The sequence below is a fragment of the Nothoprocta perdicaria genome, unplaced genomic scaffold (assembly GCF_003342845.1).
Source record: "Nothoprocta perdicaria isolate Ctin4 unplaced genomic scaffold, notPer1 scaffold_142, whole genome shotgun sequence".
NCBI lineage: Eukaryota > Metazoa > Chordata > Aves > Tinamiformes > Tinamidae > Nothoprocta > Nothoprocta perdicaria.
Window position 1 is genome coordinate 294,296 of NW_020454561.1, and position 14,384 is coordinate 308,679.

A 14,384-nucleotide genomic window follows, 5' to 3' on the forward strand; every position below is an offset into this window, starting at 1 on the left:
TTAGTCAAACAGAATGCACTCTGTAGATTGTGATTTGGACTGTACCCTGTAAATGGGGGTGCAAAGTCCTGACAATTGTGGTGTAAAGGAGTTTGGTGGAACTTTAAAAATAGTTGTCTGTCATACAAATATTGCATACAATTTACTAAGTAACTGCACAGGAAATTGCCAATTCCCGTGTGACTCATACTCTTCTAGAATATTTGGACCAGCACTTGCTACTCATCCATTAAAGATGCATTAAACCCCCATTCTGTGCTATTTTGAGCTACCAAAAGCAGCACTGTACGACAGCTTTGACCACTGCTTGCAAGTAGGGCTGAAGAGATRACCATCTGATAGGATATCTCTGCATTTTTCCATATCTGATTTCTGTTTATGGGKTTTTTTTTTCTAAAATCAAAGCAAGAAGTGTAATTGGAGAGTTACAACAGCCCCAGAAACAAGAGATTGATTCCCATGATGGCTGAAAAACACCCCATGCAGTGTTTATAAACAGGCCCAGTTTCAGAGTTCTAATTAACTTTATTAATGTTTAGTGCAGAAAGTAAGAAGGCAACTTAAACAAGGATATAAAAAGCACTGAAGCATTGAAACACTGGTTTCATGTAACTGCCTCTTATTGAAAGACATATTTTTCAGGATTTTGTAAAGAAAAATGGAGTAATTTGGAAGAAAGATATTAGATAACTAATACACTCTTATTATAAGGGAGCTTTAAATAATGGGCAAAGATACTAACAGTAGCTCCCTACTTGGTAACATAGGTAGCAATTCTTTATGATGTGCAATTAATAAATATGATATAGCAAACATGTAACAATGTACAATGACAGTGCGATAAAAGAGATGCAATTACGTGTGAGATTCCTATTGTGCCAGCAAATACGACTTTACAGGCTACTGGAAAATGAGGTTGTGAAAAACCAATTGCAGAAATCTTTCCCATATGTTCTTTTTACAGAAACATATTAACTCATATGTGAAAAGTTAAAAAATTACTTTGGTAAATAACTTTAAGAAAGATTTAAGCAGCATTGCATTCACTGAAACTGTATATACTATTTTGATATAATCACCTTACCTAAGCTTAAGAGTAAGGATATATTAATCATGCATAAAGTATATTCTTTGCATAGATTTCCTGTTTACTGCCCATAGATTTCTATTTTGTAGGTGCATATGCAATTTAGGAAGCTTTGGTGCTCTTCTGTGAAGGCAAACTGGAACATAGCTGAGAAATTTATATGATGCACATTTCCCATCATTATAATTGCAAAGAATGCTATAATAATACTTTTTTAGGTGCTAAAATTACTTAAGCAGTAGTAAAAATTTTTTTGTAGTAAAAAATATAAGAATACTTTTCCCGTTATTTATTGACCCTGATTCCCAGGCATGATGATCTAGCAATATTTAGAATGCATTTTACTTCTATTTTGAGAAGCTCTCAAAACAGCTGTGGTCAGTAGTGTGTCCACTAAAAGGATCGTGCCTTGAAATAATTTAGTATCTGTTTCTTCTAATATTTTTTTTGCACTCTCACCAGGTAAAAACATATAAAAACCTGCTTACATTAAGCCAGACTATAGCATCACTTTGTACACTTTAGGGATGGAGTATTCACATAATGGGTACTCAAAAATATGTAATGTCAGTAATGGAAAATCCATGTATTTTTACAAGATTTAAGCTAATATAGCGTGTTTGGATATAATCCTTTATGCCATTAGCCTACAGTGCTCGCAGTCTTGCCAAAAGAGCTTCCACTTCTGGAATGGCTTCTCCCTTCGAAGGAGACCCAATACGCTCTATTTTCTTTTCTTTGTTGCCTTCTCCATTACAGGCTTCCTTTCTCCCAGCAGCTTTGCTCCACGGTGTGGAGGAATTTGCTTCCATGTCATAAGAAATCTCTTTGGTGACTTGGCTTCTTGTCGAGTTTAAACTGATACCGTGGTGTGAACACGACTTCTCCGGTTGCRCTTTCTGGTTCTCTGTGGAAGATAAAACAAAATAAAGCTCATTCACAATCAAAAAATACTGAAATTGAGTATTTTCATGGGAAAACACGTCTTGATCAGACAAAATTTTACAGGCAGAGGAAGTACTAGAAGAAGGAATGATTGCCAGGGAGGAATACATTAGTATCACTTCAGAAGCAATGGGCTTGACCCATTGGAAATGATACAGCGTTTGCATGCCTTCATTAAATTAGCATCCATTTCCCATAAAATCGGGGATAGATGCTGCCAAGATCTTCCTCTCACACTGGAGTCAAACAGAAAACAGAGCTCTCAGCATTTTGCAGAGGCTTCCAAAATTATATCTAGATAATTATGTTTCCTACATATTTGTAATTGACCTAATTTTAAAATTCATAAAAAATCTATTTCAATTTAATTATCCATGGTGATCATTCTTCTTTCGTTCATTCTTCTTTTAGGTGGCTAAAAAATAATTTTAGAAGTTTGCATAGATGTTGCTACTTTTTGCTAAACACTACTGGTCTTTCCTGTCACAAGAAGTGATACCAGTTTAAGATTCAGGAGCTTTGCTGGATTGACATATAGCAACAGGGTTGTTTTTTTTTTCCCCTTAAATCAAGTGCCTGTTCACTATACCAGCATCTGAATGATCCTTCTCATAGATCTCCAGCTTCTCACAAACAGGCATACTCAATATTCATGTAACCTTGAGCAAGGCTTGAAAATGGCTTCAACAAACTTGACATGACATTTAAAGTTTTTTGGTTATTCGCTGAAAGATGTTCCATCATCCCAATAGTAATGACTTTGGAGCACAGGCAGTCACTCATGACAGTGTGTTTTATGTGAGCGCTGAAAATTCCTACCGAAAACAGCTTGTACATTAAAAGGCAGCTGCTGAAGATATTTACTGCACTGTCATTCCCTGACCAGGGGCTCACAGTGATGGATGAGGATTTTATACACTTTCTCGGACAATCTCAGCAAATTTTAGAAGTATGATCACCTTTCGGCAATCAGAGGCAAATAAATATCTTCTTTCCATCATCTTCTGAATCAGATAAACAATTCTTAATTAAAAACTGGGAAGAGCTGAATTTTTTACTTAGATGATAAAGGTAATTTCTATTTCATACCTTGGAAAATAACTTGACACTGAAGATGAAGCAGCACATATTTCATTTTTTCCTGGATCGCATAAGGCCAAAGATCAAGGATGAACACATCTTTATAATTACACAAAATAAACCCATCATAACTAATTAAAATAAATGTGATATGGACATTCTTAAATATATTATTCAGTTTCAGATGTTTACATTTATTGGCTCTGAACCCATACTTGTAACCTGATATAAATTACCTGTATCAATATACAAAATACCAGCTGCATCTTAGGCCTTTTTATTTTTAGTCAGTTGAAGATAGGGTAGCGTTAGTCAGAAAAAATATTTATTCCCTTGAAATTCAGTATATTTTTAGGCATAAAAAGATCTATAATCAAGGTTAAGTATAGATGTTGAACTTGAAAAAAAGGGCAAGAAAAACAGGTACTGACATACACTTTTCAGAGTCAGTTTCTCAGTATACCAATATCCAAATTCTACCTACTTGGCAGTTCAAAGGAGTCTTTATCCAAAAAACARGCATAAGGATTAAGTATGATGAACTAGGCTGAATAACAGACGCAGTGAACATTTATGCATCGAGGCCTCAATGTAAAAACCCAGCAGCATGTTCCTCAGTTTCTCACATCTCACAGGGCCAGAGTCTTAGAGTAAGATTTAGATCAGCAAATCTAAGACCTACTTCAAAGGAAGCTACTAAGGAATAGTAAACGTTGAGGTCGATTTAAAATCTCATCCCTCCTTGAACCTTAGTAACTGATTTAGCATTGCAGAGATATGTACCCTATGACTTTTGATCCACCACCTGGAATTCATGGTTGAAGACAGTAACTGAGCAGAGTTGAGTTGAGCCTTCTCTTTTTATCCCCTTTAAAACTACAGCAGTGGTGCTGGTAGGTACGACCATGTTGCTGGTGGTCATGACTTTCTGGGTTAGCCTAACGTAAGGAGAATTCAGCTTAAGATCAAACTCCTTTCCTTCTATCTGAGCAGTCCTGTGGCAGCAAGCAGTGTGGATGGGAATGTGCTTTAATCAGCAGCTGCTTTATKTGAGTAGTCCTCATTTCACCTGTTTTACCCAACAGAGAAGTCATGATTTCCAAGTGACGTGTCCCTAATACATGATCCTGTAGTCTACTGTGGTCTAGTTCTTACTCCACTTCCTAAGAAATGAGAACACTTTGGTTTCAGCCATGGGACAAAGAAAAAAAAAAATACTCTGCATTCAGTGTTAATTACTAAATACGATTTGGACACACATATTTTATCCAATGCCAATGCTACCATCTCAAAGCTGTAACTTCAGCTGCTTCCTGAATCAGACAGCATCTTTATCCTGCCTGTTCCTTCAGTCAGAAGGAGGTTCTCCACTGAGTACTGCTCCTCCTAAGTGCAAGTCCAGGTTTGTCTGCAGGCAATTCCCTGCTTTGAAGCTGGCTGCTGTGAGTGCCACCCAGAAACAGAGAGCTTTGCCAGGCACTGCTTTGAAAGCCACACGCCTTGCTCAGAGTCCCCGATTTCATACGGACCTAAAGAATTAAATGCTGCAATACTTGATTCCTTTCATCCTAAAAGTCACAGTGGAGGACTACCTCCATTTAAGCTGAACTTTAAAACTAGGTACTAAGAAATTTAAAATGAAAAACGATCAGCATTTTCTTATACTTTTTTTTTTAACCTTATCATTATTTTAAATAGAACAAGAATTACTTTTTTTTCTTTCTTTCTTTCTTAGCTCCAAACACACTCTCACACATACACTCTGTACTGCTTCACTCACTTCTTTAAAGCTTTCATACTTTGGTATCRTGTCCTTTCCTCAGTCAATTCTTTGTGTTCTTGCTGCATCTCCCTCAAATTGCTAGACTATAGTGGTAAAACTGAAAAAGTGCATTTTTAGCCCATTGGAATGGGTGGTATAAAAAAAAACAGTGCATGTCACAGATGAACTAAAAAACAACAGGCTGCAAGTTATTGCAGTGCAGTTCAGCACATAACTGACCAGGATAGAAGAAGTGGACTTCTTTAGTGTTTAATATGATTAATATGTATAAATGATATATATACTGATTAATATGTATAAATACCTGACAGATGAATATAGGGWGGAAGGAGTCAAACTCTTCTCATTAGTGGCCAGTGACAGGACAAGGGGCAATGGGTACAAGTTGAAACACAGGAAGTTCCATCTCCATGTGAGGAGGAACTTCTTCACTATGAGGGTGCCAGAGCCCTGGMACAGGCTGCCCAGGGAGGCTGTGGAGTCTCCTTCTCTGGAGATCTCCCAAACCCACCTGGATGCCGCCCTGTGCCTCGTGCTCTGGGCTTCCCTGCTGGGACAGGGGGGYTGGACTAGATGATCTCTAGAGGTCMCTTCCAACCTCACCCACTCTGTGATTCTGTGACACTGAGATTCTGTGATACTGTGAGCATAATAAAGGGTGGGAAGAATATTACAGAATCATAAAATCCTTAAGGTTGGAAGGCACCTTTGGAGATCATCTAGTCCAACCCCACTGCACACTCAGGGTCACCTAGAGCATGTGGCACAGGATATGGTCACTTTTAGAAATAGCACCAAGTTGAGATTAACTGACWAAAGAATAGATGCTTTTTAATATTTTTGTTAAAAAATATATATAATTTTTTGAACCAAAAGAATAGTTCTGGAGCAGCTATATAATAGAAAAGAGTAAAAAACATAACCACACGTAAGAAGGAATTTGAATCTGTTTCTGAKAAGAGTATTTGGTCTGCCTGCCTGCAAGAGCAGTGAGATGACTTAGTGGCCACCATTTTAATCCAACATTTCTAGAACATGGATATACACAGAAACTCCATAAACCAGACAGATAGCAATGAACTTTTCCTAAAAAGTCCAATCAAATTTTTATGTGGTAATTTCATCAGTAAATTTCACCTTGGAAATTCATTTAGTTTGTGCTTTTGTTACACACCTCAGTTCAAATSCACTTTTAAAGACCTTAAAAGAACAAGATTATGAAATGCTAAAAGAAAACTATCTTACATTTCTGGAGCTGTGGTACCTGTTCACCTAGTACAGCAAAGTCTACTTCTGAGTAGGAATAAGTCAAAAAATCAGAAAGGAATTTAAATCACTGGATAAAAATGTAACTTACTAATCTGCTGTGCACACTGGTGGTAGTTACCTTGTAAAAGACTGAAATTTCTAATGCTGCGTCACTTTTAGTAATATTAAAAACAATCAAAATTTGTCATTTTCCAGTACGGTAATAATCCCCATATGTGCATATTAAAAAAAAAAAAAAGTCGGGGAGGTGGAATTAAATTTACAGTAAAAGTTTCTGAAGGCAGGCAGGCTTGATAAAACATTACCCATATTTAACTAGTGCTGAATGCTTCCAGGCAATGGTTAGACTGAAATACTTGTTTCAAAGTACTAAAGCCCTAGTGTTCACATGCCGTAATACTTAGCTCTTTTCTTTCCCTTGTTCAATACTTAACTGTTGTGGGTCCTTGACATCTTCAGACCTATTAAAATTAAGTTTTCCTAGGTATGAAATTCCTGAGCACTGCCATAAATCAAAAACATTTCAAAATCATATTCACATAACCTAGAACCAAATGGCTATCAAGTAGATATGAGTCTGTTAAAATTACTTTGATTAACAGCAGTGCTCAGGAAATCCAGTTGACAGAAAATTGTGTTTAATAGCTTTCCTTAGTTTAAATGGTGTCCTAGCATAAAATAACTTATAATGATATGCTTATAAGCTATTAAAGGCTACATCCTTTATATGCAGAAAAAGGAAATTGTGCAATAATATGTGAACAAAAGAATCCGTAATGTGAGACTTGCCTGCTGTTAACCTGGGGAAACAAAATATGATCAGTTGGAGATTTTAAAATCCTGCCTAATGCTGTTATACATCACATTTAATAGTGAGCAAAAATGATTGTAAGCGACTTACTGAAGAAGAGATATGGATCTTTTAAAGCCACTAATAAATATTTAAAATAAAACAGTACCTTGGAAAGCTTTATTTCATTGCCTGGTTTCTCTACAAAAGTCTGGATATTAAGGACATATTTACTTTTTATGTAAATACTTGTGCACTGAAAAATAAAGTTACAAAACCAAGGAAAAGAGTCCTTTACATGGCATCATATGCTTGTGTCACAGTCATATGTCTCAATATAGGGTATGATAAAATCGTAACATAGGAAAGATCAACTGCAGTCATGAACTCATTACATCTTTTATTGAGAGTTAATATGGAAAAAATCCAAAATACAGAAGCCCAGCGGAATATTTCTGCTGCCTCTGGCTTGTGGTGCACATGCAACACTGCATTTGTCAAGCGGTGTCTGCGCTGATGGATTTGCAATAGCCCACGCACACAGACCACCCTTACCACCAATTCAAATTACTTTACATTGTGGGTTACGCTGTGTCTGTGAAATATATTCTGGCAGCCTGCTCTCTTGTCAAACAGCTTCAGCCTGGAAAAAGTAATAGCCCTATCCATAATCATCAGCTCCCCAGCATGATGCCGTAGCTTGTCTTGGGTTCCTAAACCCTGATGTGTGGAACTGGATGTCAGGGAAATGTTCACGTGGTTTCTGAACGATACGGCACAGGAAAAGATAATGTGCTTTTGGAAGCCCTCTTCATCATCTACACATTAYATCATCTGCACATTATATCAACTGTGTTCATGCTCCTATGTAACTTCTCCAAGTGCATTTAGACTTTGGGGCTGGACCCCCACTATCTCCACGTGCTCGCTCCATCTCAGTAGAGAAGCCCTTGAGAAGAAATTCTGGAGATCACTGGGTTCCCTTGCCTATGTACTAAGCTATAATGAATCCCTGGTGTTTTGCTGAAGATACGAGGAAAACAGCAAAACAGTTCAAACAGAAGTGTGAACTTCTTTTTTTTTATGATGTAAACTGGGAAGTAATAGCTCATGTTTCACATGTTTCAGCTAGTTGAGAATTACTTAGATTGACTCTAAGTTTGAAAGGTTGAATAAGATCAGGTTGAGGTTCAGCAAGGTCGAGGCTCTGAATTCCAGCAAGAGATGCAATTAGCTGCAGCTCTGAAGTAGAGAGCTTGTTGCAGACAACAGGACAAAACCTTTCTTTCAGCACTTCCTATTTTAATTTTCAGACTAAAAATGGCATTTTCCATTGCCATTTTGAAGCTCCAGATTACAAACTCCTTTTTTTTTTTCTTTCTTTCTTTCTTTATTTATTTTTTTACTATGAGAAATGGCAGAAGGAAAATTGGTATTTCTTGTTTTCCTCTCATGTAGGAAATGAAGACTTCATTTTCTGCATTGAAGTGGCATTCCTATTAAGGTTCAATGTCCTGAACCCTGGTGAGCCATGATTTTCTTCGGGCACCCAACTTTCCTTAATGTAATTTATACAGCCCAAAGTCAGCCTTGTGAAATCCATTTCCAAAGCCTGGCATTGGTGTTGGAACACAAAACCTAATTCTCTTTCTCTAAAGTCTACCTGACTACCCAGAAGCAGAATTTAGAAGTAATGAGAAAGACTGCTATAGCTAGAAGCTCCATGTCTATTACATCACATCACTCATAAAAAATGGGATATCTTCTTGCTGCACAGTATAATGGAAAATACTTAAAATACTTTTTATTGCCACTTTTTATTAGTTTAATTTTTTTTTCAACAATTTCTGTGACTGACAAGGGTAGGATCGAAGAATGTTCCGGCAATGTTAAAGGGCTGCTGTGGGTTGTGAAGACTTATTTCAGTCATATCCTTCATCCCCCGCCCCAACACGTGAAGGAGAGTCAGCTCTGCTCAGACAATGTTTGTTTGATAAGGAGTTTCTGACTCCTTAAGACTTCATGATAGACGTTCACAACTTGACTAGCCCCAACCRGGTAACAGTAGCAACATTAATGAGGCAATGAAATGTGTTACTGATTTTTTGGAAGATTTTTAAGGCATTTATAGCATGTGTTCCATTTAATAGCGGCTGCTATTCTCGTATAAAAGCCTTGGAGTGCAAGGAATAGCCACTGTAATCAATAAGTTCAATTTAGATGAGATTTACTAAGTTTTCAGAAGCAGTGAATATAATTTTTTGTTCATTTCAAAGGAAAGAAGAGAGCAGGTCAGCACTAAGTGAGGCAAAGAAMTGAATTTCAAAGAAAATCTATTACAAACTGTGAGCAAACTAATTTGTGAAGAAAGCAACTAYGCTGCACCAGCTCCTTTTTCCCTACTACTAAAACAAAGCCTTTACATTTTTTTWAAATTCTTCATCGACCTACACCTTCCCAAAGACCACTCCAAGCTGCTGCTGACCACTCCATTCAGTCTTTTATCTGATAAATTCCAGACATACTTCGCATTTATGTTGAAATTGGACCAATTTCTCTGTTCAAGCTAACGTATTCCCATCTCTAATACAGCAAAGACTTTTGTTGCAGAAATGCAACATAAAATTGCAGGACTTTAAAGCCTTGAGTGCCTGTCGAGATTAAAAGAGAACATTATCGACAAAAGTCTAARGAAAAAGATTCGATGCTTGTTCAAGTTGATGGTTCCTGTTCCCCCCTCTGAAGGAGGTTCACGTGTCCCTAGTGAAGTTGGTGATGGCCAGATGGACGATGTCTATACCTGGACAGTGGGTAGTCACTCAATGTCACACATTCTCAGCACCCAAACTGCAGTTGTTTTGGCACATACTGCCAAGGCTATTTTTAAAATTAGGTGCCTTTCCCTTCGAGTTTATATCAGAGCTCTGAGAGAATTCACTCAATCTTTTTAAGCAAGTAAGTGATGGAAGGAACCTCTGAAGGCCTCCAGAGGCCAGTTCCCTGTTCCACTCCCAATTTCAGTGGATCTTTTGTGCCTTTTTACTGTGTATCTTTCCCAAACCAAGGTGCATTTGGGAGTTCCTAGGAAATGGCAGGTCCAATGGAAACACACTTTGTGGCCATTATCCATCTGTAGAGTATATGTCTCGAATCATTCTTAAAAAAGCTAAATAGCTAACTCTCTTAATTCCAAAGTAAACGACTAAACTGGCACAACTTAAATATTAATAAATACCAAATTAATCTCTTTCTTATTTTCTTTGGGAAAAGGGCTATAAAACCATACACTATGAAACAGAAATGTTATGTGGCCTAGATGTTTATGGAATTACAAAAAGCATCAACAGAATAAACATCTTTTTAAACATATTTGAACTATTTTAAATTTCTTAAATGTAGTTTATTACTTGTGCTTTTACTTTCTTCTCAAGCAAATTGAAGTCTGCTATTTGAAATCTAGAGCTAATAGACAAAAAAAGAGAGATCTTGCATCTGTGACCAAACAGAGAAAGACTCGGAGTATAAAGTCATTCCCCACCTGTTCAGTAGACAATAATTCATATAGATCCCATACACTAAACATCCCATTGATGCCTTTAAGCAGTAGATACATGTAGTTTCCAAACCCATCTGCACAGTATATACCTAGAGACGAACACTRTTTTCAAGGTATATTTGATAAAGAACTTCAGCAATAAATATAAAGATTGCTGCTATGAAAAGAAAATGAAAAAAAAAAAAAACAAAAGCAATGCTAAGCTTCCATTTCTTGCAGCTGTAAAAATGTTGTTGTTTGTTAAGTATAATCTTAGCATAAGCATTTTTCAATAAAACAAATATAGAATTACAAACAGTAATTATGAGTTTAATGCTAAATTATTTTTATTCACCATTCCTGTTCTTTAAATAGCTATAGAGATCCTACTATTCTGGTAACTACTGAAAACATACGATTCATATTCCCAATTTTTAATCCAAAATTCCATTCCCTGGCTTACATGGTAAACTCAGATATTGTTAGGCTATATTTCAGAAGGCAGTGAGTATTTTGTTTATTTTGTTTCGTCAAAAAGTGACRAGACATCCTCTGAATACCTGTTACACTTTTCTTTTAGTGAAACCATTTGCTTTTAGTGGGAAAGGGAATTTGTGGGACTACAGGCGTCCTGCAAATATTTTGAGGAGCAGCATAAAGGGCTGGGGCTGAGTCTGCTGCACGTTAGTCTTAACAGTTGAGTAGAAACTAAAACATCTCCAGCTTCCATGGTCAAGTACTGGATCGATGCCCTGAAGCAGTTTTGCCCACATAGGTCGCAGTGCCCTGTTCACTGCTATCCAAAACATTACAAGAAAAGTATCTTGCAGCTCTCAGGCTGCCCTCTTAAAACCATGGCTCTGCAGGGGAAGAGAGCAAAGAGGGCTGCGTGCTGCTGCTGCTACGACAGGTGAGAGTGTGGGGATGATAATAACAATAATAATAATAATAAACAGAAAAAGAATTTATGTAATGAGGGCTCCAAATGCTAAGCAGGAAAAAAATAAAGTTTTACACAATGTTGCTGTCAGCTTAAAGATATCTGAACTTGCCTAAAGTGTAAGCCCCTTTCTACAGCACAAAGGCAAAGATCTATTTGTGGAGTTTACACCCTACAAACTGACATCCCAGATTGCTTCAGGAGTAAACTGGAGATGGGATGCAGAAGAACCATCTTAACTCACGCAACTTTCATCGTTGATGTGTTGTTAGTGTGGTCCGCTCTCTGATGAAACGTTGCAGACAATTTATGGCCAAAAGCATGCAAGCAAGTCGACTTACAGCGTGCAGGAGGAAACACAGAGCTTTTTTAAGAAGTTCCTCATACAAAAGGAATATTAGGCAATAAAGGCATATGAAAAGTGATTTAACTTTTGCTAATTCCAAATGATTTATAAATTGCTTTCTCCCTTTCATGTCTTTTCACTGAACGCCTTCCTCTCTTTGCGATGGATTCTAACTGGGCCTTGTTCATGCGTGGAAAGAGATGGGGCTGATAAAAATTTCCGCTCTGCACATGATCCAGCAATAGCTCTGTTGGACCCCCATGTGCAAATGTGACACCACGTCTTTGAAAAAGGAGCAGGATCTTCACAGAGTGTACACAAGGAAATATGTTTTTTAAATGGCTTCTCACTGAATCTTGACTTAAATGTTCCAAATATCATTGAATTATCATCTGAGACAAATTCTAGACACATTGCCACGGGTAATTAATTGTTATTGTGCTACTGTGAATTCAAAATGCAGTGTTTAACATCATTAACGACATGCATTTTTCAAGTAATGAACATATTTATYGGCCTATATTATAACGATTAGAATCTTAGCAGTCACTTTACTATGCAAAATCTTGCATTAAACATCAGAAGCCAACTGTGGTGTTTCCAGTTTCCTCCTTCCTTAATCGACTGCACAAAATTACAGTTTAGCCATACCGCACACCAGAAGATCCCAGCTAACCAAAAGTTAAACTTGCTGTGCAAGAGAAGATTATTATTTTTTAATTGCAAAAATATTAAGACACTGTACATCAGAATATGTAATTTGGGCTGAAGTCACATAGCAATAAGCTTAAAGCAGAGCCTACTAACACCCTCCCCCAAACAAGGCTGAAAATAAAGGAATGTTTTACACCTTTACATGCATTGAGAAGTGACGGCAGAAAGAAGTTCAGATGCCTTAAGGCAAAGAAGCAGAGCATTCTTATATATAGATCTGTTTTTCCTTTGTCTATTCTAACTTACATAGCAGCCTTGAAAACGTGTCTAGCTCAGAAGGTGATATTAAAAACAAAAGGTTAGAGATGATCATGGTATATTAATTATGCAAAAGAAGCCAAACTGAATTTAATCAGAAGCAGCAGTCTTCAAACGGGAAAAACCTTCCATTTTTATGACAGAGACGGTTAAGAAAACATTTATGGTAATGCCAGAGCATCTGCTGATTACAGTCAAAGCTGCAGGATGCCAACATTAAATCACTGAACCATCTTGACAGCTTCTGGGTACTCAAGTCACATTCCAATAATAATTTGCTGTGAAATTTACCCAAATCTGAAAACTAGTCCGAAAATGTTTAGAAAGAACATAGGTGAGAATCAATAAAGCAGATATAAAATTGATTTGTGTCTGAAAAACATATCTAAAATAAATGTTCATCCCTCAGACATTTGAGAGCTGCATTTAAAATGATAACTCTTAAAAAAAAAGCCTTGAGCCTTTTAAAACAAAACACAATTTTGTCATCCATTTCCTATTGCCTATGACCTATGGTTTTTTGGTTTAGAATGTCAGTGTGCTTATTTGTTTAATACAAACAGAGATTAGCAACCTGAAGAAGGTCTGAACCATCTAAAACCATTTTTTTTTTACCCCCTGACACCTGAGGATTCTGCACAGAACAATATACCTCATTGTAAAGCTTTAATTGATGCATCTATGTGCTGCAGAGGGTGATTACTGGAATAATAAGCACGAAACGTGTGATCCGGTTGCTAAGCAAATGTGAATAGGAAAAAAAGCCCGAGAAGCTACGTAACAATGAATCCAGGTGCGACGACAGGATGATTATTCTGTGAGCTGTCATGTTGAAGGGCTTGCAGAACACTGACCTGCACATGATCACACAGCAGAAAACTGCCTGAGGGGTAATTAAAATAATAACACACAGGTCCAGTCAGTCACAAAGAGAAAAACCACGCTCAGCTTCCTTCTCCATTGCATGCCTGGTCAAACGCATCCCCGTGTGAAAGGTAAATGCTSGGAGTGCAAGAACTCAGGGGAAAACAGATCACCCTGAAGAACACTGATGTTTACGACCACTGAAGTTTACCTGAATTAGAACTAACCCTTTTCTTTCTTCAGTAACTCTGGGCATTTAACTAAATGTTACTGGTAATATGACACATTAAAGCACAAAACCTGGGAACTAAGTTTCTGAAGCGGGTTGGAAAAGAAAAAGATTTCAAAATCTGTTTAAGGTTGTAACATAATATACTAACAACCCTCTACAACTCTACACTGTAGCTCAAAGTAAATGTCTCCTGGTCACTCTCGAATCACACTAAGTAGAATCATAGAATGCCGAAGGTTGGAAGGGACCTCAGAGGTCATCGAGTCCAACCCCCCTGCTCACGCAGGGTCACYTAGAGCACGTGGCACAGGGCTGCATCCAAGTGGGTTTTAAAGATCTCCAAAGAAGGAGACTCCACAACCTCTCTGGGCAGCCTGTTCCAGTGCTTTGTCATCCTCACAGTGAAGAAATGCTTCCTTAAGTTCCTGTGGAACTTTYAGTGCCTCAGTTTGAAGCCATTTCCTCTAGTCCTGTCACTGGCCACCACTGAAAAGAGGCCGCCCCCCTCCTCCTCACTGCCTCCCTTGAGGTATTTATACAC

At 37.5% G+C, this 14,384-nt stretch overlaps 1 protein-coding gene across 1 annotated transcript in view; it reads right to left on the bottom strand.

Moving 5' to 3' along the window:
* Positions 1–1,661: 1,661 nt before the first annotated feature.
* DIAPH3 (diaphanous related formin 3) overlaps positions 1,662–14,384 on the bottom strand; it is a 185,000-nt gene continuing 172,277 nt past the window's right edge. The window contains exon 29 of the mRNA XM_026034312.1: positions 1,662–1,994. Coding sequence (XP_025890097.1) covers positions 1,735–1,994 — 260 coding nt within the window. The 3' untranslated portion in view covers positions 1,662–1,734. The remainder of the gene's footprint in view (positions 1,995–14,384) is intronic.